General features: G+C 32.3%; 1 protein-coding gene across 1 annotated transcript; it reads right to left on the reverse strand.

Moving 5' to 3' along the window:
* Positions 1-251: 251 nt before the first annotated feature.
* LOC111705471 (scavenger receptor class B member 1) lies at positions 252-21,743 on the reverse strand. Its single transcript, XM_023478030.1, has 14 exons — positions 21,629-21,743; positions 15,712-15,817; positions 15,285-15,341; positions 12,811-12,877; positions 10,370-10,467; positions 10,116-10,182; positions 9,579-9,659; positions 8,163-8,296; positions 6,898-7,032; positions 5,967-6,081; positions 5,254-5,376; positions 3,456-3,578; positions 1,904-2,052; positions 252-1,560 (listed from the first exon to the last, which is right to left on the reverse strand). The coding sequence occupies exons 1-14, from the start codon at positions 21,684-21,686 to the stop codon at positions 1,449-1,451; spliced, it is 1,425 nt and encodes a 474-aa protein (XP_023333798.1). The 5' UTR covers positions 21,687-21,743; the 3' UTR covers positions 252-1,448.
* Between the last annotated feature and the right edge of the window lie 1,681 nt (positions 21,744-23,424).

Raw genomic sequence — 23,424 nt, forward strand, 5'->3', positions numbered from 1 at the left:
AAAAAAAATCAAGCCATTCATTGTTACACACATAGATTAGTAATACTACTGATAGAAAGCTAGTTGTCGTCTTTTCAAAATTTATGGGTTTTTCGTTTACAATAACCCTGGGGCAGAGGCCTAGAGGAGTCACTCGCATGTTCTCATCTCTCAATCTTGTAATCCAACGCTGCCTACACGGAACTCCGTTGGGCTTTTGTCTCAGGGTTATGTGAACGAAAAACCCCCTTAGATCTTGAAAAGACGACCTCTAGTGTTCAATCTGTATTGTTATTGATCTATGATTCATTTTTTCACAAATTGGTCACATGGTTTATACAAAAAAGCCATTATAACAAATAATGAGGGTTCATGATTCAGGATTTTGGATTCAGGATTCAGGATTCAGGATTTTATTGGGTTCAGAGTTCAGGATTCAGGATTTAGGATTCAGGATTTTATAGGGTTCAGAGTTCAGAATTCAGGATTTAGGATTCAGGATTTTATAGGGTTCAGAGTTCAGAATTCAGAATTTAGGATTCAGGATTTTATAGGGTTCAGAGTTCAGGATTCAGGATTCAGGAATCAGGAATCAGGATTTTATAGGGTTCAGAGTTCAGGATTCAGGATTCAGAATTGAAGTTACATCAACTAATATTTACTCTGTATAATAGTATATGTATCTAATGTGTACTTAAAAAGATCGATTGAAAAATTGTAGTCTTTTTATTCTACTTTTAATTAAAAGTAATTGTACTATCTATTACACACAATGATTTGGAATAAAACATTTTATTCATCAAAAAAAACATTAAAAGTATTTTTGAAGTATATATGTACAATGTACAACAGAACTTCACATAAATAATAGGTATATTTACAATACAGCGCAATTCAGCTAACTTAAGTCTGAGATAAACTAGATGTGCTTGTTGTGTAGTCCTTATGTTTACACTTTAAAAAAAACTTAAAATTAGATCTCATGGACGATTTTTTATCTGAATGCAAATATAAGGTGAACATATTATGGCCTTATAATAAAATAAATTCTTATTAAATACAAAAATTTGCATTTATTTAAAAGAAATAAAATCCTTTCCGGGACTAAAGACACACCTCCAAGCCACTTTCTTTTTATTATGAGCATATATTGCTCGGGAATACTCCTACTTTAGATAGAGGGTTCCTGGAAATGATAAAAACAGTCCCTTTGACAATACTTTTCCGCCTAAACCTCTAAAGTTGAAATAAAAAAATTTAGTAACAGATTCCAACATACGACAAAATACAAGAAATTAATCTGTGTTTCTTAGTTTGAAAGAAATCTGAACAGATAAATGGATGATCGCAAAAATCAGTAAGCTTATTTCATGGATTAAGCACCATTTTCACATACAACTTTTGACCTATATCAAATTTAATATTCGCTGTTTCTAGGGACTTTAACTTTTCATAGAAAGGTATCGTAACTAGGCCGACTCGTTATAATCGGGGGGCGGGGTTCGAGCTTGGGTTGTTTTCCCTGGTAACTGATGTCCTCCGTTTTCGACCTTTTCTTCTTTGCTTCTTCGCAAAAGTAAACTAAAATATGAAAATGAAATGATGAGCATTTTCTGGTTGCTAGTTGCAAATTAAGTTGACAATTTCTGAATCTGGTAACTTGTTACTTCTCGTAAAACCATTTGATATTTTAAACATTAAAATTTGGTAAATCAATTTTTATAAAATGTCCAAGGTTCACACAAGATGTGGGAATTGGAAAAAACGGATATTTATCCTCTGCAAGTAATTTAAGAGAAAATATAAAATTAACTAGACTAAATTAGCTCACAGAAACATATTTTAATTTATTAAAATTATAGAAAAGTTTTCTTTTGACGGATTGAATACTATTCTTTATTTATCTTTTTTAGGTGATTTTTACCTTTTTACAAGATAAGCAACAACAGAAAGGATAAGAAGCGCTCCTACTGCGAAGAGAATTGGATAAAGTATACTGCGCGCACGCTCAGGAGCGTGCACAGCCATCTGAAGAAGATTTACCGTGTCCTCGGGAAGTTCATCCACGCCAGTCTAAGAAAAAGGAATTTCACATATTGAAGAAAGGAATGTCGAGCCTTTTTAACATAATCATATCACGTAGAACTAACAAGAACAAAGAACACACTGTATCACGTAAAATTAACTTGAAAAAAGTACACCCTGTATCACGTAAAATTAACTAGAAAAAAGTACAGACAAAATTTTCTATGTATTCAAATATCTGGGATTCACTGGAGCAAAGACGAAAAATCTTCATTTAATGAAAAAAAAACGGTTCTTAACTCACTGTACTTTTAACTGGGACCGTGTATATATACTAGAATCTCTAGTTTTACCGTGTCTGCATACTAGGACGTCTAGTTTACCGTGTCTGCATACTAGGACCTCTAGTTTACCGTGTCTATATACTAGGACCTCTAGTTTACCGTGTTTATATACTGGGACCTCTAGTTTTCTGTGTAAATATACTAGGACCTCTAGTTTACCGTGTCTATATACTGGGACCTCTAGTTCACTGTGTCTATATACTAGAACCTCTGGTTTACTGTGTTTATATACTGGGACCTCTAGTTTACCGTGTATATATACTGGGACCTTTAGTTTACCGTGTCTATATACTAGGTCCTCTAGTTTACTGTGTTTATATACTAGAACCTCTAGTTTACCGTGTCTATATACTAGGACCTCTATTTTACTGTGTCTATATACTAGGACCTCTAGTTTACCGTGTATATATAAACTAGGATCTCTAGTTTACCGTGTCTATATACTAGGACCTCTAGTTTACCGTGTCTATATACTAAGACCTCTAGTTTACTGTGTCTATAGACTAGGACCTCTAGTTTACCGTGTATATATACTGGGACTTCTAGTTTACTGTGTTTATATACTAGGACCTCTAGTTTACCGTGTATATATACTAGGACCTCTAGTTAACCCTGTCTATAAACTAGGACCTCTAGTTTACCTTGTTTGTATACTAGGATCCCTCTAGTTTACCGTGTAAAAATACTAGGACCTTTGTTCACCGTGTTTATATACTGGAAACTCTAGTTTACCGTGTTTATATACTGGGACCCAACTCCCCCTCCCTTAACGTTTTTTGAAAGATTTGTCAAAGTCTGTTCAATGTTTATAAAACTTTTTCTATGAACACATGGCTTTAGAGGTTTTATACTGTCCACCTCGTCCATCTATCCCTTCAACAACATGAATGTCTCCTATTTATAAATTTTTTTATTTTAAATTTATTTGTTAGAACCACTTTCAGTCGTTGGATTTGAAAATGATAATCTTTCTATAAAAGCCTATTTCAAAAGAAAGCAGATTCCAAAATGTTGCGAACAATTTTTTACACATGTTTTTTTTCTTAATTACTCGCCAAGAGGTCACTGGTAATAGGATAAGAGAAAAAATAAATAAAAGAATCTTACCTGAAACCAGAAAATTGGATAAATGATATCTCTGACCCCCTGCAGCTGTTTTACATGTTCCTGAGCTTGCATCACAAGGTTAATCTGACTCCTAGCCGTAGCGTGCATTGCAATCCCCATTTTCTACAAGAAAACGGTAAAAGTACACCTTATTACAACTATAAATCAGTTAGAAGACACCCTTCCAGTGCTATACCCAACAATCCCGGCAACGTCGGGGTGACGTTATTTCGACGTTGCAGTATGGTCAGCTCAGTTGCAACAACTTCGTGCGTTGAGGCCTGTTTAAGACTCGTTATGACCCCCACAATTAACTCTAACTCAAGTGAATCTCCACTCGCCAACTGGTATTTTAAATTCACAACAGCACTATATATGACAACTTTTGTCCGGTCAAGAATGCATGAGAAATTTGCCATATTCTCTTTTTAAATAGATTATTTTTAATTGTTGTGTCAAAAAAGAGTTACCTACATGTTTTTGCTCTAGAAATGATTAAGAAAATATGGATTAGATCATGGTACCGCGTTGAGAGTTAGACATGCCCCTTTTTCATTTTTAAATGAAAGGTCCCTTTAAGACCACCTGCAAGTTTGCAACCTGTAAGATCTGTAAAGAACACAACACAACCTACCGAAACTAAAGAATACAACCTACCAGAACTAAAGAATACAACCTACCGAAACCTAAGAATACAACCTACCAGAACTAAAGAATACAATCTACCAGAACTAAAGAATACAATCTACCAGAACTAAAGAATACAACCTACCAGAACTAAAGAATACAACCTACCGAAACGTAAGAATACAACCTACCAGAACTAAAGAACACAATCTACCAGAACTAAAGAATACAATCTACCAGAACTAAAGAATACAACCTACCAGAACTAAAGAATACAACCTACTGAAACTAAAGAATACAACCTACTGAAATTAAAGAATACAACCTACCGCAACTAAAGAATACAACCTACTGAAACTAAAGAATACAACCTACTGAAACTAAAGAATACAACCTACCAAAACTAAAGAATACAACCTACCGAAACTAAAGAATACAACCTGGTAAAACTAAAGAATACAACCTCCTGAAACTAAAGAATACAACCTACCGAAATTGAAGAATACAAGCTACAGAAACTAAAGGATACAATCTACCGAAACTAAAGAATACAACCTACAGGAACTAAAGAATACAACCTACCGAAGCTAAAGATACAACCTAACGAAGCTAAAGAATACAACCTACCGGAACTAAAGAATGCAACCTACCGGAACTAAAGAATGCAACCTACTGGAACTAAAGGATACAACCTACCGGAACAAAAGGATACAACCTACCGGAAGTAAAGCAAACCACTGATCGGAACTAAAGAATACTACTAACCGGAACAAAAGAATACTTTTTACTAAAACTAAAGAACACAACCTACTGAACTACAACCTACCGGAACTAAATAATACAACCTACCAGAACTAAAGAATACAACCTACCAGAACTAAAGAATACAATCTACCAGAACTAAAGAATACAATCTACCAGAACTAAAGAATACAACCTACCGGAAATAAAGAATACAATCTACCAGAACTAAAGAATACAACCTACCGGAACTTAATAATACAACCTACCAGAACTAAAGAATACAACCTACCGGAACTAAAGAATACAATCTAACAGAACTAAATAATACAACCTACCGGAACTAAAGGATACAACCTACCGGAACTAAAGAATACAATCTACCAGAACTAAAGAATACAACCTACAGGAAATAAAGAATACTAATTACCGGAACTAAATCCATCTGGAACTGATGTTTCTCTCTTGTAGGATTAAGCCCGTCTACTGCATCTACTAAGGATGGGTCAGCTTGGTAGAAATGAGGCCACGAGAGCATGACTGGAGATCCAAACTGAACAGTTTAAAATAAAGTGTTCAGAGTATTGATTTAAAAGACAATATGTTTTCAGGAACAGTTTGAAATCAATTCTGAACTTTATAACTGATACGCTGATACATTAAAGTTCAATGTTGATATTTATACCAGACATACTGATATATTCAAGGTCAATGTTGATATTTATTCCTGACATAATGATATATTCAAGGTCTCTGTTGATATTTATACCAGACGTGCTGATAAAAAAGGTCAATGTCGATATTTATTCCAAACGTGCTGATATATTAAAGGTCAACGTTGATATTTATTCCTGACATACTGATATATTCAAGGTTAATGGTGATATCTTTACCTGACATACTGATATATTCAAGGTCAATGTTGATATTATACCTGACATACTGATATATTCAAGGTCAATGTTGATATTATACCTGACATACTGATATATTCAAGGTTAATGTTGATATCTATACCTGACATACTGATATATTCAAGGTCAATGTTGATATTTATACCTGAAATACTGATAAATTCAAGGTCAATGTTGATATTTATACCTGACATACTGATATATTCAAGGTTAATGTTGATATCTTTACCTGACATGCTGATACATTGAAGAGTCCTGAGGGAGCACAAGGTTCTTCCTTGCAATAACATTTATTTTTAGGATTCTCTTTTGGAGTTCCGAAAACGTTGCTTGGAGGAACAAATCTAAACAAAAATTGTGTAATTACTTCTAACTTTTCGACCTTCAATATCGGACCTACGAAAGCTGCTTATTTTGTATTACTTGAGGGTTAGGTTATAAGTTAAGACCGTTTCTGGGCTGACCGCTGCGGCTAGGACAAGCTAGGAGGCCCAGCACTGTGACTGGAACTGGCCAGGGGGCCGGAAGCTGGGACCGCAAGTCCAACTGTATTAATATTTAAAAAATATAAAACAGCTTCCAAATAAAATTATTAACAGTAGGAATCGTTTTGTGAATAAAATATGAATGCCTTTATATAAACATATATGGTAAAAGAGTAACATTCAACATCAGAGAAATTACTCCACAAATTGAGTGTCAGTTGAAAATATGTCTACATTCCCTTTACTCTGAGAGCCAGTGACCTGTTAGTATTAAGTCCAGTGACCTGTGAATATTAACTCCAGTGACCTGTGTGTATTAACTCCAGTGACCTGTTAGTATTAAGTCCAGGGATCTGTAAGTATTAACTCCAGTGACCTGTAAGTATTAACTCCAGTGACCTGTATGTATTAACTCCAGTGACCTGTTAGTATTAACTCCAGTGATCTGTAAGTATTAACTCCAGTGACCTGTAAGTATTAACTCCAGTGATCTGTAAGTATAAACTCCAGTGACCTGTAAGTATTAACTCCAGTGACCTGTAAGTATTAACTCCAGTGACCTGTAAGTATTAACTCCAGTGACCTGTAAGTATTAACTCCAGTGACCTGCAAATATTAACTCCAGTGACCTGTAAGTATTAACTCCAGTGACCTGTAAGTATTAACTCCAGTTACCTGTAAGTATTAACTCCATGATGATCAACGTCCTCCTGATAGACCAAAGGAAGAGACTGGCAGAGTGCCTTGTTATACATGTGCAAGGTTTCATTCCTCACCAGGGCGGGGTGAAAAAGTGTTCCGTCTGATCCTCTAAATAAAACAAAATTATTAAAGGGACTGTTAAGCGTATAATTTCAAGTGACCGTTTATGCAAAGATGGCAATGCCCGATTTAAAACGGTGCCCTAAGAATCTTTATCTGCTCAAGTATGATTTAGATGTGAATGATTTTGTTGTTTTAGTTGGTTGACGTTACAATCCACATTTTTTTATCAAATATGGTTTCAAGGGTATCATCGGACAATGCTTTTATAGCATAGAGAGTCAGTTAAAAGTGAAATATTTCAACAAAAAATAACAAATTGCAAATAAAAAGTCCTTATATCGTGTCAGAGAAAATATATTTCTTAAATTAGAAAATATTAATATTTCACGGAAACACATTAATATATACTGAAGAAATCTTAACGTTGTGTTCTACCTATCTATAAGACACTCAAGTTTTTTATTGATTTTCATAACAATCTGTGAGAACAGAACCCCCCCCCCCTTTGTACCATTTTTCTTCCACAAACCACCCCCTCCCCTCGTGATATATATATATATATAAACTAGACTTTAGGCGCTTGGCAAAAATCTTTTATTTTGAATTTGGCTCTATCTGTGAGCATCTTCCCTTTGTATAATATTAAACAAAAACAAAACAAAAAATTCGCAGATTTTCAAAATTTTACAAAATCAAAATTTTTTGAGACAACTTTTTGAAATTCTGAGCATTCATAAACCTTCCCTGCGGTCACGTGATGTCCCGATTGGTTCAGCCGTTTTGACATTTATCGGATAGAAAAGGACAGACAAGCAGACAAGCAAAGTATACATAGATGTTATCTATAGCTGGCAAAACTGAACCAAATTGCTGACATTTTTGAGGAAATTCATGGAATTAAAAATCTAACATTTATTTTCGAAATTCGAAATTTTTAAAACTCCGCGGGCAACGCCAAGCACTTTAACTAGTATAAAGTAAAGTCTGTAAAAAGTTCTTAATTGTAATGATAAACCAATTTTTCATGTTAAGACTAAAAGTAACTTAATTTAATAGTTTTCTAAAATATTTGGCTTTTCGTTTTGTATTTTTTTATCAGATTAAGGTCAAAACTGCTCAACAATTCACGGATAAAAATTAAAATTTATGACCCAAAATAAGAAATTATTATTTGCTTACTTACATTAGTAAAGAATCCAAATTTGTCAAATGGGAGTTTTTTTTCTGGAGGGAGCACATCGTTGCCCAGCTTTATCAGAGGATGATCAAACCCCCAAACTATTTCTCCGACTGTTGTAGAATTAAACACCTAAAATAATCGAATTTGATTTTTCTAGTAATAATGGATTTAAATATGAATAGAGCGATAGAAGATGTAAAATATATATATACATGAGCTGAAGACAGACAAATAGATAGATAGATAGATAGAGGGATAGATAGATTGATAAATAGATATGTAATTAATATCGTGTAACCCTATATCTGTATAACTGAACTAAGTTGTACATAATAATAACCTAACTACGCATTCTATTAATTATCAACGTTCGTAAATAATTACGTAAAACTTGTAATTACGTTTATTAACTTAACCTGTATCATAGAATTCAAAATAAACGTCAGTTGGAATAATACTCCGCTTTGATTACGGTGTGAGTGTAGTTGTTTCTTGGCTAGCGAACGAGAAGCGTCTCGAATCTTTTTCTTGAAAGAAAGATATAGATTGGGAATTAAATTGAGTTGTATCTTGTAAGACAGATACCTGAGAGTACAGACTGAGTCGCATCCGGATTGATGCTGACTTTTGTATTCGTGTGAACCTTACCTTGAGTTCCTGATTGAGTTGTATCTGGATTGGTGCCGGTCTTAAAGTATTTATTGGAGTAGGACTATAACTACAGATAGATAGATAGATAGATAGATAGATAGATAAAAAGATAGATAGATAGATAGACAGATTGATAGATGGATAGACAGATAGATAGATTGATAAATAGATAAATAGATACATAAATAGATATAAATAGTTAGATATAGATAGCAATATTAAGATGGATAGATCGATAGATATAGATAGATAGATATTGAGATAGATATATATTTAAATAGATAAATAAATAGATCAAGGGCGACATAATTTATAATTTCTCAAAAATTAAATAAATAATGTCATTTGCGAGAAGTGTTAATTTTGTGCGTTATGCAACAATGCCCCGTATGGTTATAACTAAAACTTTCTGAACAGTTTTCAAATAAACAGTTTTCAAACTCACGGGCAGCCGTAGTTAATTTGAATTTCCGAGCCAGGTCAACCTTTCCGGTCCCAGTTTTTACTGTATCGCCCGGACATTGGGTAAATAAAGCAGACACTCAATAGGACTAGCCGGTAAAACAAGGTTGACGCGGTCAGACTTTAGGTTGAATTTACTTTTGCTAAAGGGTCAGAGGTGCGTGAAATGATATACATCTTATAATCCAAAATCCAGAAAAAAAAATACAAACCAATGGAGGTTAAATAACAAAGAAAATTTTTTTGGCTGAAAATAAAAACTCGGCGATTTACTTTCATAAAAACATGTTTTTTTCACCTCTTGCTTTAGAATATCCAACATAGAGCTGAGGGCTTGCTGAACTAGTTTACCGGCCCACCTCATCTGGTTTATACTGCCCTGAATATATATATAGGGTTAAATAGTATAATAAATTCAGTTTATACGGCCCTGAACACATTGGGTTAAACAATTTAGTTTTATACGGCCCTGAACAAAAAGGGTTAAAAAATTTAGTTTATACGGCCCTGAACACATAAGGGTTAAACAATTTAGTTTATACGGCCCTGAACACAAAGGGTTAAAAAATTTAGTTTATACGGCCCTGAACAAAAAGAGTTAAACAATTTAGTTTATACGGCCCTGAACACAAAGGGTTAAACAATTTAGTTTATACGGCCCTGAACACTAAGGGTTAAACAATTTAGTTTATACGGCCCTGAACACAAAGGGTTAAACAATGTGGTTACACACTTGAAGAGAAACTTGGGCTTTGACCTTAAATAAAAAATCACCCCCCCTTCATAAAAATATATTAGTTTTTTGAGCAAATCGTTATTAAAAAATGTTACTTACAAACATTGGTATATTCGGTAGGGTTACTCTATCCTCTACTCCTCCTATTGATAGATCACGCCGAAACCTAAGGTATTATCATTATTATTGTTATCATCATTGATCAGAAATTGATAATTATCATTTTTATTGTTATCATCTTCAGCAATATTATTAGTTTCAAAAATAGCAACATAAATTTATAATTATTATTATCTTTTTATGATGATTAGTATGCCGATTATTTTCAATTGTTATCATCATCATCATCATACCTATAAGTTCTCTTGACTGAATATTTGACTGTGGATCCATCCTCCCCCCAGACAACCCCAACCTTCTCCATAGTTTCCTCCCATGTGTACGGTCCCATCTAGACAATGCAGTACAGTACAGTACATTGCATTACAGTACTTTACAGTACATTACAGTACAGTACAGTGCAGTAAAGTACACTGAAATTCAGTAGAGTACAGTGCAATAAAGTACAGTACAATGCAATACAGTACAGTAAAGTGCGATACAGTACAGTACAGTTCAGTGCAATAGAGTACAGTGCATTATAACAGTAAAAAACAGTATATCTGTACAGTACATAAAGTGAAAACCATTACAGCACAGGAGATGGCACTGCAGTACATAAAATACCATACTGTACAGTAAAGTACAGTTAAACTAACAGAACAGTACAGGCAGTATATACCGTACCGTACATAAAGTTCATTACAGTACATAATAGGACTAATAAATTCCTTTTTAAAATCTAGATATTTATTTTACGTATATCATCATTTACAAGATTGTTAACATGGGTTTAACACAAATTTTTTTTTTACATATAGTTATAAATCATTATATATCATTTATATTCCGATCTTCATTATTTCATGTATCTTTCCTGTTTTCTTGGTTGCTTATATATTTGTTGCAATAGCCTGATGGTAGTATGAAAAGTACACTAAGATAGATAGATAAAAATCACCCTAAGGGCAGACCAAAAACGTATTACTATAAGATCAATAGTATTGTGCACTGTTTACTGTGTGTGTTTTGGAGCCATACATTGCAATTTGCTATAATTTTTTTTCTTAAAAAATATCTAAAAATCATAAATAATTCCGAAAATACATAAGCTTACCACAATGTTAATCTTATCTATATATATAAAGTAGTAATCTATGTTTGTCTGTTTGCTTTTATGTCCAATCATAAACCATGAACCCCTGGACCGATTTGCCTCAAATTTTGATTGGGAAAATCGGGAGAACCACGGGAATGTTTTAGCTTAGTTTTGTGATTCTAGGTTAAGTGGGCCAACTTTTATATTTAAAAATAGCTGAAATCGTAATTTACGGCCAAGTGCGGGTAAACGGTGGGAGTAACTATAAGTACTCCTGGCAACGCTGTGTTCTAAAGCTAGTTAATAGTAATATATTTGTTCTTACTATAGACACGGTTATATATATGTAACGGCTTTGACCGGGGAAACAATATATTATAAATATTTTCATTTAAAATACAAATTATAAATGGAATAAATATATATAATTATATAATTTTTTTTCTACTTTACACTTTAAATGAATTATAACATTTAGCAAAAGTGTATTATATTAATTAATTCATAGAAAGATTTTTAACAACAAATTTTGTTTCCTTTTCAATGTGAATGTCAAACAAACCCCCCCCCCCCTCCATCCCAAACCAACATCTTTCTTTGTTGGCAACCCTTAATGTTGCCAGTCTTACTATATTAATCGGGCTTTTCAGCACTGAAGATACATAAAGACAGTACTTTAAATAAGATTTTAGGGTGTTCCAAAAAAAAATTCTGTGAAAACATAAAAAAGTTGAACTCTTAAATGCGAAGACAGTACCAAAAAAATTATTTCAGGATCGCCAAAACAAATATAGAAACAATTGGCTTTGATCGTTTGTTTTCTGTGGGAAATTTTCTGTAAAATTACCAAACTAATTTTTTTGTGACACCCTCCTAACTATAACCGTTATTTTCGAGCAAACGTAAGAGCTCAAAAGGTACAAATCTTAAACGCTCCAGCAATACACTGAAACATGATATTAACCACAGACTAGATATACATAGACTGCTCATAAGCTCCCACACGGGCTTTATGAAAAGCTCGTCAGACGGACAGCCTTGTTTTTTACTTTCTTTGACATGCATTAATTTAAAAAATCAAAGACGACTTTCAAGTCGTCACTAAATTCCCATGTTTATTGGGACACCCTGTCTATATTCAGACAGGCAGAAAAAACCAATTTAGCTAAGCCGTAGAGCAGGGGCATATCAAGACATCGTGTTTACTAAATATGTATATAAAATAACAGTATTAATGGAACTAACGTTGTAATTTCAAGTGACCCTTCATTAAAAGAGGGGAATACTGCATGTCCGATTCACAATGGTACCCTTGAAAACAGAACAATAAGGTAGAGGATATCCTCGTTTTTTTGGTATGGAAAGTGTTAATTCTGAAACAAACATACGCACGCCACTTTTGTAGAGAAAAAAAAGCTTAATAATAATCAGATTTGCATAAGAAAAAACATGGTAATCTCATACTTCAACTTTCTGATCAAATTTTTAAGGGAATCGAAGATGCCACTCTATAAATGGAGGATCACATGAAATTAAATCTATGCACAGTCCCTTTAAGATATATACAAATAAAGTAGAAGAAAAGGATAAAATTACCTCAACCAAAAAAGGTTTCTCCCCTTTTAAGAAACCCTCGGGGTTCGTAGTGTTGAAAAAATACAACCTAAAAAAATTCATTTAAAATGTTGGGCTTCGAGTTATAATGTTGTAGCCAGGGGCGTATTCATGAATTTGTCTAGGGGGGGCTTAATTTTTTTCTTTCCAGTGCAGGGGGGGGGTCAGAACACGTTGGTACCTGAAAACACCGTAAAAGTCATAGACTTCACTGGTCCGGGGGGAGGGGGGTGAGCCCCAATAGCCCTCCCTGAATGTGCCTCTGGTTTTAGCTTAACACTATATACGTGATCCGAAGTTCCGATGTTATGAATAGCAAATATAAAACTGTAACGATTTAGTTGATTTGTGGTTCTAGATATTAAACTGAGAATGACTAGCAAAATAAATATAAAATAAAATCTATGACTAAAAAGTACATAGACTTTAGGCAAAGAGAATAGAATATATATTTGAGTGGAATTTACTCGAAAAAAGTGTAAAACGGCCATTTTGTTGTACTGTTTCCATACTGCAGGTGTACTTCACATATTTATGCTACATAACCTTTTGAGCCCTGGAACATCATTTTATAGAAAAGTTTTCTTGAAAATTATTTGATTTTCTATAAATCAAAGAGGGAAACCCAATATTTTAGAAATATTATTGGTATCAAAATATGGCCCAACTTTTTTTTCCCCTAATTCATTTTATAAAGTTTATTTAACAGGGTAAATACTGTATTAATATACTCTACTGCATATAATTTCTGAAAATTGACGTGAATTGTACACTTTGAACTCCCTTTCAGGCTGAAAGGGACTGACACAATTCATACCGATGGATTTTCTAAATTCCACTCTAATATATATTCTATTCTCTATGACTCTAGGACTCTTCAGTCCTAATAGCGGATAGGATCCAATCGAACAAAACATTCCATTCAACGCTGCTAAATAAATGTTTTCAACAAACAAAAAATAAATGAAAAGTGTATCCAAATATTTCTTGAAATCTTTTTCTATTTTTCAGTGAAAAGAAACAGTTTTATGTTTAGTGCATCCTGCCCAAAGTGTGCAAAGATGATTCATTTTATTTAGTTTTTTTTTACACGTCACGTTTATTGGCCCTACCTTAAAAACTAGCATCAACAAGTTATGTTGAAACTTAAAAAAATACACCCGTTAATGGAAAGACGATTTAGACATTGCCTCATATCACTTTAGCTATTTAATGAAAACATATTTTAAAAAAAAAGGTTTTCTTTTCAAAATGTGGTCTATCGTCTAAAACAAACAAGAAGATTTAAGATATTTAGACACATGTTCATATTTGTACAGTGAGGCCCATAAACCTATGGAATAGTATGACGACATTTAAGCCATCTTGTGTGTATTTGATGCTGTTATGAAGCAACTTGAAAATCCACTGTTCAAGTGAAATGAGTCTATGTACACTGTACACAGTAATATTGTTGTTTTTCATGTTCATGGGACTGTGTACACTGTACACTGTAATATTGTTGTTTTTCATGCTCATAGGACTGTGTACACTGTACACTGTAATATTGTTGTTTTTCATGTTCATGGGACTATGTACACTGTACACTGTAATATTGTTGTTTTTCATGTTCATGGGACTATGTACACTTTACACTGAAATATTGTTGTTTTTCATGTTCATGAAACTGTGTACACTGTACACTGTAATATTGTTGTTTTTCATGTTCATGAGACTATGTACACTTTACGCTGTAATATTGTTGTTTTTCATGTTCATGAAACTGTGTACACTGTACACTGTAATATTGTTGTTTTTCATGTTCATGAGACTATGTACACTTTACACTGTAATATTGTTGTTTTTCATGCTCATGGGACTGTGTACACTGTACACTGTAATGTTGTTTTTCATTTTCATGGAACTGTGTACACTGTACACTGTAATATTGTTGTTTTTCATGTTCATGGAACTGTGTACACTGTACACTGTAATATTGTTGTTTTTCATGTTCATGGGACTGTGTACACTGTACACTGTAATATTGTTGTTTTTCATGTTCATGGACCCCATCTTCACAGACCGTAACCTGTCACGTTAAAAACATATTATATATTAACAAACAATCATATTTACATATATACAGAGTGTCTAAATAAAGTGTACCGAAAAAGGTTGTACAGGGCTACCCACTAAGGATCTGACTTTAATAACGACTTAAAACTTTTAGAATATAACGATCTAAAGGCTGATTTTATTCGTATTCCTTTAAAAGTTCATTCTAAAAATCGTTCGTAAAAAATATCGTTTTTCAAGTTCGTTCAAACGAACGATTTAGAAGTCGTTAATGAACGATTAAGATCCTTAAATCGTGTCTTTCCGGTCCTTTATAAAAACGAATGTTTTTTCATTTCGCTAAACGAAACAAGTCGTTCACAAAAAGATTCTTAATTAACAAAAATAAAGATAGTGTTTACCTCATTAAAGGTTTTACTGGGGGGTGCAACCAAGCATCAGTTATTTTGCTTCCAACCCTATTTTTGGAAAATTATCATCAAAATTCATTTCAAATTTAAAAAAATTAAATTTTAAAAACTTATATTTTAAAAACTTAAAAGTGTCAAAAATGTCAAAAGTTATTGTTATTACTAATTTGGTAATATTTTTCTTTTAATCCATTTTTTTGAGTATTAGAACCAGTTTGATATGCAGTACTGCTTCGCCGAAAGATAAGTTTGTAATTGCGCATTATTCTAATTTGTTTCTTTTGTAAAACTCATTTATAAATATTTATAAATACAAATTCTAAAGATTTTTTGATCAAGGATTCGGAATAAAATAATTTTTTTAGGAAAAAAAACATTTTTAAGAACTTAACAATTATGATTTTGATAAAAATTGTTCCTTAATGGTATTTGATCTCTGATCATGTTTTCTAGAAAATCCTTGAACAGTATACACACAAGTATGCCACCAATAACTAGCACTACCCCTAGCAAACTGGACAGTCCTGAAACACAAATAAAAATTTTAATATTTAATGATTCATATACAAACTTCTATAGAAGTAAAAAGTTGTAATCTCCGATTGTCAGTTTGTTTGTTTGATCATAACTCATGAACCACTTGACCGATTTGCCTTGATTTGAAATCGGGAGAACCACGGGAATGTTAAAATGTCTAGCTTGGTTTTAAGTTGGTTCACTTATATAGGAAAAACAGCTATTATCGTAATTTGCGTCCATGCGCGAGTAAGCAGCGGGAGTAGCTATGAATACCTTGGGCAACGATGGGCTCTCAAGCTAGTTGACAGTATTAAATAATCAAAGTTTGAAATATCAAATAACTAAACCATCTAGTTACAAAGATATATGGATAAGGAAATTTGAGTTTGTGGCAAGGACCCATATTGCCTGGGCAGAAAATAGTTTTGGCAGCTCACAGTCTCATGACCCAAGGTATGAGTTATGAAAACCAAAAATATTTAAAAATGTCAAAGAAAAATTTGTTTTTAAAAATAGCAAAATCCTATACCAATGATAGCAGAAAAATCGGCCATTTTCCCGTTTAAGGAGTGTTTTCAAATTAGATATTCAAAATAAATTGTAATTGTAGTATTTAAGCATATCAAAAAAGACAATGAGAAAAAATTATTTCAGAACATTTACTTTAACCCAAATTAATGTGCAGCTTGCCAATAAACGTTAACACGGCTGAACCGATTGGGCCCAATTTTTTATGGCAACTCAAAAGGATAGTAAAACTTGTGCCCGAAAATGATGTAGACATTTTTATTTTTGAAAATGTACCAATCTAAACAGAAAATTTCTAATCTAAACAGAAAATGCACCAATCAAAACAGAAAATTTGTAATCTGAACAGAAAATGCACCAATCTAAACAAAAAAGAACCTGTCAAATCTTTCGTTGGGATGTTTAGAAAGATGAAAATTTCCCTGTATGATAATTGAAGGACTGCAGTTTGGTTTTGGTGAATTATATTGACGTACTAAGCCTAGGGGTGTCAGAAATGATTTTTTTTGCATTTTTTTGAAAACGTCCAATAAACCTAAAAAAGTTTAATTTTGATCAAACTTTTTGTTCTGGATGATTACAAATAACTATCTAAAACTTTCTTAAACCGGCATATTTTTTCTATATTCATTTAGTTAAGAGTTTGAGTTAAAATAAGTATTAATAAATATTGCTTTATATCGAGTAAATATCTTTAAACATATTGATGTGAAACCTTTCAGAGAGTAGGAAAGATTCCATTAAGTGGTCAGCTGATTAGTATTAAACTAGCTTTTTTGTCCGTGAAAATAGTGCAAAACTATAAAGAAAACATCCCTATAAGTGCTTACTTATATTTTTTTATTAAAATAAAAAAATTCTGTTTGGTTTCTGTACCCCCTCCCCCCCAGTACATTGTAGTACCCTGTACCCTAAAGCACTCTGTATACCCTGTTTCCATCACTTTCCATAAAAAGATTTGGGAATTACAAATTGGTGTTTTTGCCATTCCTCCCTCCAATGAATCATCAGCTGTTTAGTTTTAAACCATCAACGGAACCTCTTTTATACTGTTATACACAAATGAAAATAATGCAAAACTAGAGTAAAGTGCAACCCAGAAAAGCTTCTATATAAGTTCTAAATATTTTTGTTCAAAATAAAAATTCTGTTTGGTTTGGCAACTTTTTTTTGCAGAATCTTTCCTACTTTCTAAAAGGTTTTACATCGGTATGTTTAAGGATATCTACTCGATATAAAGCAATATTTATTAATACTTATTTTGACTCAAACTCTTAACTAAATGAATATAGAAAAAATATGCCGGTTTAAGAAAGTTTTAGATAGATATTTACAATCATCCAGAACAAAAAGTTTTATCAAAAATAAAACTTTAAAAGTTTTATAGAAGTTTTTAAAAATATGCAAAAAAAATCATTTCTGACACCCCTAGGCTTTGTACGCCAATATAATTCACCAAAACCAAACTGCAGTCCTTCAATTATCATACAGGGAAATTTTCATCTTTCTAAACATCCCAACGAAAGATTTGACAGGTTCTTTCTAATCTAAACAGAAAATGCACCAATCTAAACAGAAAATTACGACTTTTAAAGTACCAGCTAAAAGCTCCAATTGTTAGAAAGAAAGGGAGCGTGAGGCTTAAATCTTCTTAAATATGTGTAAGACAAGCCCCACCAGTGTACATTTGAATATCCGAGCTAGGCCAACCTTTGCAGTCCTACTTTGGAATGTGCCGCCAATTTACAATTACAAAAGCGGCAGAGGAGTGTGAAGAGCTATCATCATTATTTTTTTCTTTTATGTGAAAAGATTTTATTATTTTTTAACGAATTTATTTCTAGGCATATCGTTAAAATCTTAAAACAATTTTAACAAAATTGTACTTTTATTAGCCATAGGTAGTTTAACATTTTAAGCTGAACCATTCTTGATTCGTTCAATTGTATGGTTGAGTTCGAAAAAATACAATAATGTATATTACTCTTTTTTTAAGGGCTTGCCTATTATATGTCACAACCGCTTGTTCAACCGCTACCTCTATTTTTCCCCCTCCAAAGAATAAATTTTCAATAAATGTGGAACTAACATCTACTTTTTTTACTCTACAGAGGTTTGGTCCATCACCATCACCGAATTTTAAAGAATATATTATTGTAAATAGTTGAGGTATTATTGAGAACGCTTGTAAGCCGCACAGCTCACAATGCAATGCGTAACCTTAAAGCCGCAGCTCACGTTTTTGAGTCATGAGACCTCAATTTCATTATGGGCCCATGGAATCTAGCTTAAAATTCTGAGAACTACTTAAATAGTGACTGCAGCGATAATTATATATTTAAAATTCGGTGATGATGATAGACCCAACCTCTGTAGAGTAAAAAAAAGTAGATGTTATTAAAGTTTCACATTTACTGAACATATATTTCGGTCTGGGTTGACGATATAATAACCATCAAAATTGATAAAAAATGTTAAAGACCACAAGAAAATAAACAAACAAAAAATATAATTTAAAAAAAGATGGGCTGTCAAATGGACAAAAGGGAAACGAACTTAGTTCATGAGATGGAAAAAAGATAATTTGTAAATATTCACTTTTTAAAAAATGTTTTATGTCAATTAATATTAATGTTTCTGTCACAAAGATTAAAAAAAACAAACTGTTTAGATGTATATGTATAAAGTAGTGGTGGGGGTCAATCTAATAAACAAACTTTTACGTAAATCGGGGGGAGGGGGCGGCTTGTTTAAGGAATGGTATTTAAACCTTATAAATGTTGTGCATAAACATTACTCTTTTTAAAAAAAACATACTGAATTACAGTTCTGTTCATTCCTCTGAGTTCAGTCATAAAATCTCTAATGTATTTAGATTAATTAAATATGTATTCGGTATGATTTTGTGTGCATTTAAAGATGGTGTACAGTTATCAGGTTGTGTGCAATTAAAGATGGTGTAAAGTTAAAAATGGTGTACAGCTAATGATGGTGTACAGTTAATAATGGTGTACAGTTAAAGATGGCGTATAATTAAAGATGGTGTACACTTAAAGGTGGTGTAAAAGATAGCGTACAGTTGAAGATGGAGTTAAGTTAAAGATGGTGTAAAGGTAAAGATTGTGTAAAGTTAAAGACGGTGTAAAGTTATAGATGTTGTACAGCTAAAGACGGTGTACAGTTACAGATGGTGTAAAGTTGAAGGTGTTGACTAGTGTGTAAAGTTAAAAATTGTGTGAATTAAAAAAAACATTAAAATGTGTGTAAAGAAAAAGACTTATAAGAAATAATAGGGTTTAATTACGGAAGCAAGTTTATAACCTTGAACCCTATTCGTACTTCATAATCCTCACATAAACCAAAAAATGATACACAAAATGGGGGAGTTTTAGCTCTTGAAAAATGCCCCATTTGATATCAACCAATGCGCATGCGCAATGTTTAGTAGTGCAAAAACTAGATTTAATCAAAATTCATTTAGAAATAATTATTTGCCACTACTTTAAATGGAAGTTCAGAGAATTTTTCTTCACCAAGACCGATTTTGCCTACAATACATCCAGTGCGCAGCGAGGGATGTACGCAGGTAAAATTTGTCGAGGGAACTCATTGTTTAGAAAACTTATATTCCAGTTAATAAACTTTTACTTAAAATACGTAATTAAAAAATACAAATTATCTGAAAGAAGGTCTTTAAAATATTTATATATAGTTGAATCAGATTAGTAGTTTTTTAATAGTAAGATATAAAGATTTAATAGAGCTGGGAACTTAAGAATGGTGGATATCGAGATGAATGCGTGATCCTATTTTTATCTTAATCTTGAGACTAACCTAATCATGTGTCAAAATCCTGAAAAGTGTATAAAATTCAACCAATCAGAGTGGCAAACCAGAAGTCGGGAAATTTGAAATTTTACGCGCCATTTAATGAGTTCTCTTATTTAAATAAGATTTGAATACAGAGACGGAAGGGACTCCCTAATTTTAAAAACCGGTTTTTGATTTGCCTGTACTATATCCAAAAAGAGTGGATTAAGCAAGACATTAAAAGTGTCCAAATTGGATATTCAGATTAAGCGATCGGGATCAAGGGTATCTAATTCTAAAGTTCCCTGTGTCCGAATTTAATTAATTTAAATCAATCCCCCAAAAACCGGTTTCAATTGAGCGCCGGCTTAAATCTTGAAAAATTAAATACAAATTTAAGTGGAACCACTAAAATTTGAGCCGTGGCTTAAAATTAAACCGCGGCTTAAATTCTTTAAATTCGGCCTCGGTTCAGATAAAGGTATTAAGTTAGATTTCATTGATATCAATTTAGACTATAGCTATTGCAAATTAATCTTTGATATGTTTAAGTTTGAAAAATTAACAACTCTAATTATATTTTTGCCAATTGTCTATAGTTTTTAAGATGTTTTTGTCAATTTTTTGAAAATTCTCCAACAAACAGAAGAAAATCCGCAAAAATGACCATCATTCTTATCCTATTTTGTGATTGTAGATAGATTAAAAAAGTAGAAAAAAAAATTATAATTCAATTTTGTTCTCGACCAAGTAAGCATGATTCCCGTAAATTCGATCAATTTGCTTGTTCACTGCATTTTCATTGTTCAGTTTTCTTATGCAATATCTTACATATTTATCAGAACAATAAGTTTTATTTGAATAAAATTACAAAACGTTTTAGAACCAAAAGCCAAGGGGATTTGAGACTTTGGTCGTATATGTAAACGACCATCTTAGTTCAGTTGCAAATCATAAAGCAAACCAAATTAAAATGTATTCAGATCATTGAACGTTTTGCCCGATTTGATGTAAATTTTATTTATTGTTTAGAAAGTACGAAGGGTTTCATGTAATGCAACCATTGAAAACAAAATTATTTCTTGAAAGAAGGCCGTATCTTGATATTAGAATGGATTTTGCAAAAACACAAAATATATATTAATCCAGGGCGCTTTGCGCCCATCTTCGATTCTAACTTTAAATTATTGCTTTATCTGTGGCGATTTTTTTTTAATCATAAAACAATAACAAATTATTTTTCGTGGATTTATCAATATTTTCTTCTTGTGTATTTTTAAAAATTCTAATTTTGAAGGGAAAATTTTAATTTCTGAACATCCCTAACCTCCCCTGGGATTTTGTGAGGGCCCAATCAGTTCAGCCGTGTTTACGTTTTTTGGATACAAACAGATGAACAAACAAGCAAGCAAAGTATTTATATAGAAGGAAGAGGATAATAAAAATATGACTTAAAAAATACAATTAAAAGAACTTACCTATACAAGCCCATGTTCGCGTCTTTCTTACAGGTTTCTCCTTTTTAGAATCTCCCATATTGTTTTACAAATTATCTAAGTTCTGTTGCTACTACAGCATCTGAAATTTTGGGATTAATAAATTGTAGAATTCTAGACTTTTAAGGCGCTTCGCGCCCATCTTCTATATCAATTGTGAAGATGTTCTCATTGTTCCAATTAAAAACACAAAGGAAAAAAATTTCGCGGATTTTATAAAAAAAGATTTTCAAGATTTTAAAAAAAATTTTAAAAATAAAAAAACTTTTAAACACAATTTTTTAAAATCTTTATCATTCATAAACCTTCCCTGGGGTCACGCGAGATCCCACAAAAAATGTGGGCCCGATCGGTTCAGTTGTTTTGACGTTTATTGGATAAAACAAACAGAGAGACAAGCCAAATTTATATATATATAGACCTTATTTTTAGGATTCCCTTTATATTTATAAACTTTCCCAAATTTCTCCCTTATTTAACTAAACTTCACAATCAGGCCATTTTGAAAGTTAGTCGGATCATTTTTAGGCAAAAATACCTATTTAAAAACCTCTTGAAATCAAATTTAATTCTGACCTAAATCGATAAATTTTTCAAAGAAAAAATCATTCTCATATTATATGAAGGAGATACGTTTGAAATAATCATTGCGAGCTTGCGAAGTCATGGTTTTTTAATTTTTAAACAAAATAACATACAAAAACTGTTTATTTTAAATATGTTAAGTCCACAAAGTTCATATTGCTTCATGGTATATTGCAGAGATAATCAGAAAACTCTGGAATAGAATGCCATCTTTAAGACTCAAGATATGACTTGAAATGGTCCAATGAACATGATTCACAGCAATTGTGCACTGTAAACAGACCCATTTCACTTAATAAGTGATTTAATAACTTTCTAGTAAAGCTATTTGCTTTGTAGTAACATCAAATGCACTTCAGGATTTCTGCAATGTCGTCTTCCTATTCTACAGTTTTCTGGATAATGCATGTATGTTCACTTTATTATTAATATTCGCTCTTGGGGTAAAATGCTAATTAAAAGAGGTATTTTTTTACGTAAAATGTTTCAAGCCCCTCCCCTTTCTTTCCCGTTCTAAAAACCCGATTTCAAATTTTATTTCCTTATACATTTTTCACTCCCTATTCCCATATTTCAATCCATAAAATTCACTCCCACTTCCATCATTTAACCGAATCAAGTAAAAATACTCATAACTCATATCGTTTAATTTAGTTAATTAATTAATTTTATAACTTTTTGGACACCCGATGCGTTTGCTATTAACAATTCTAAACACTACTATTTTGGTTCGTATAGTGATAAAAAGTTTTTAAACAGAAATTTTCTTTTTCAAAAGTAAGTTCAAGTCTTTCATAGATTATATTTTGTTGCTAAAACTGTTCAAAAACTATGGCACTGCGAAACACAATTATAGCGTTTAAAAAGTTGATTGAATTTTTAAAATTCTTTTTTAAATACTAAAATTTAGGAATATTATGTTGATAATATATGATAATAAAAAACACAGAAATTGATTACAAAATGGTTGAAAATGCTAGTTAGAGAAATTATAAATTATAAGGGTTGTCAGAGCAATGTATTATTTACATTCGGTCAATTATAATCCGTATTACGTCAAAATTTGGAATCTAATTTATGGGTATCACTCTAATTTCATCACTTCACTTACGTTTTTAATTTTTCTATTTATTTACAATTTTTGTTATGAAATGGATCTCTTCAATCACCTGTTTCTAGGAATAACTTCGCAG

This window comes from Eurytemora carolleeae, unplaced genomic scaffold (genome assembly GCF_000591075.1).
Source record: "Eurytemora carolleeae unplaced genomic scaffold, Eaff_2.0 scaffold227, whole genome shotgun sequence".
NCBI lineage: Eukaryota > Metazoa > Arthropoda > Copepoda > Calanoida > Temoridae > Eurytemora > Eurytemora carolleeae.

Excerpts from the sequence above, each read along its gene's own strand:
- LOC111705471 (XM_023478030.1), bottom strand. The coding sequence starts at position 21,686 with ATGGGAGATTCTAAAAAGGAGAAACCTGTAAGAAAGACGCGAACATGG. Across the intron at positions 10,183-10,369 it reads TCAGTCAAGAGAACTTATAG|GTTTCGGCGTGATCTATCAA; the intron begins GTATGATGATGA and ends ATAATACCTTAG. Across the intron at positions 7,033-8,162 it reads TTCTTTACTAATGTAAGTAA|AGGATCAGACGGAACACTTT; the intron begins GCAAATAATAAT and ends TGTTTTATTTAG.